General features: G+C 63.4%; 1 protein-coding gene across 1 annotated transcript in view; it reads right to left on the bottom strand.

Moving 5' to 3' along the window:
• Positions 1 to 254, bottom strand: part of LOC119582359 (nesprin-1-like) — a gene marked incomplete at its 3' end in the record, with an annotated part of 145,991 nt that overhangs the window by 15,582 nt on the left and 130,155 nt on the right. The window contains 1 exon segment of the mRNA XM_037930574.1: positions 88 to 192. Coding sequence (XP_037786502.1) covers positions 88 to 192 — 105 coding nt within the window.

Raw genomic sequence — 254 nt, 5'->3', positions numbered from 1 at the left:
GTATTAGGAAAAGGTTAAAGAGGAAACGGGAGCCCGAAAGCCGCGGGGGCCAAGCCAAGCGCAGGCGCCTGGCGTCCGCGCCGTCACCTGGGAGACCAGCGCCGTCAGCGACTCCTCCACCTGCTTGCACACGCCGTACGATGCCACCATGGCCGCGCGTCGGGTGTCTGTGACGTCATCACCGCGCTCGAGCTGAGGTTACAGGAATACCGCGCTTGCTCAAGTTACTGGCCCGACACCACACCTGCTTGCTA

This window comes from Penaeus monodon, chromosome 15 (genome assembly GCF_015228065.2).
Source record: "Penaeus monodon isolate SGIC_2016 chromosome 15, NSTDA_Pmon_1, whole genome shotgun sequence".
Classification (NCBI taxonomy): domain Eukaryota; kingdom Metazoa; phylum Arthropoda; class Malacostraca; order Decapoda; family Penaeidae; genus Penaeus; species Penaeus monodon.
This window is presented reverse-complemented; position numbering and strand designations above follow the sequence as displayed.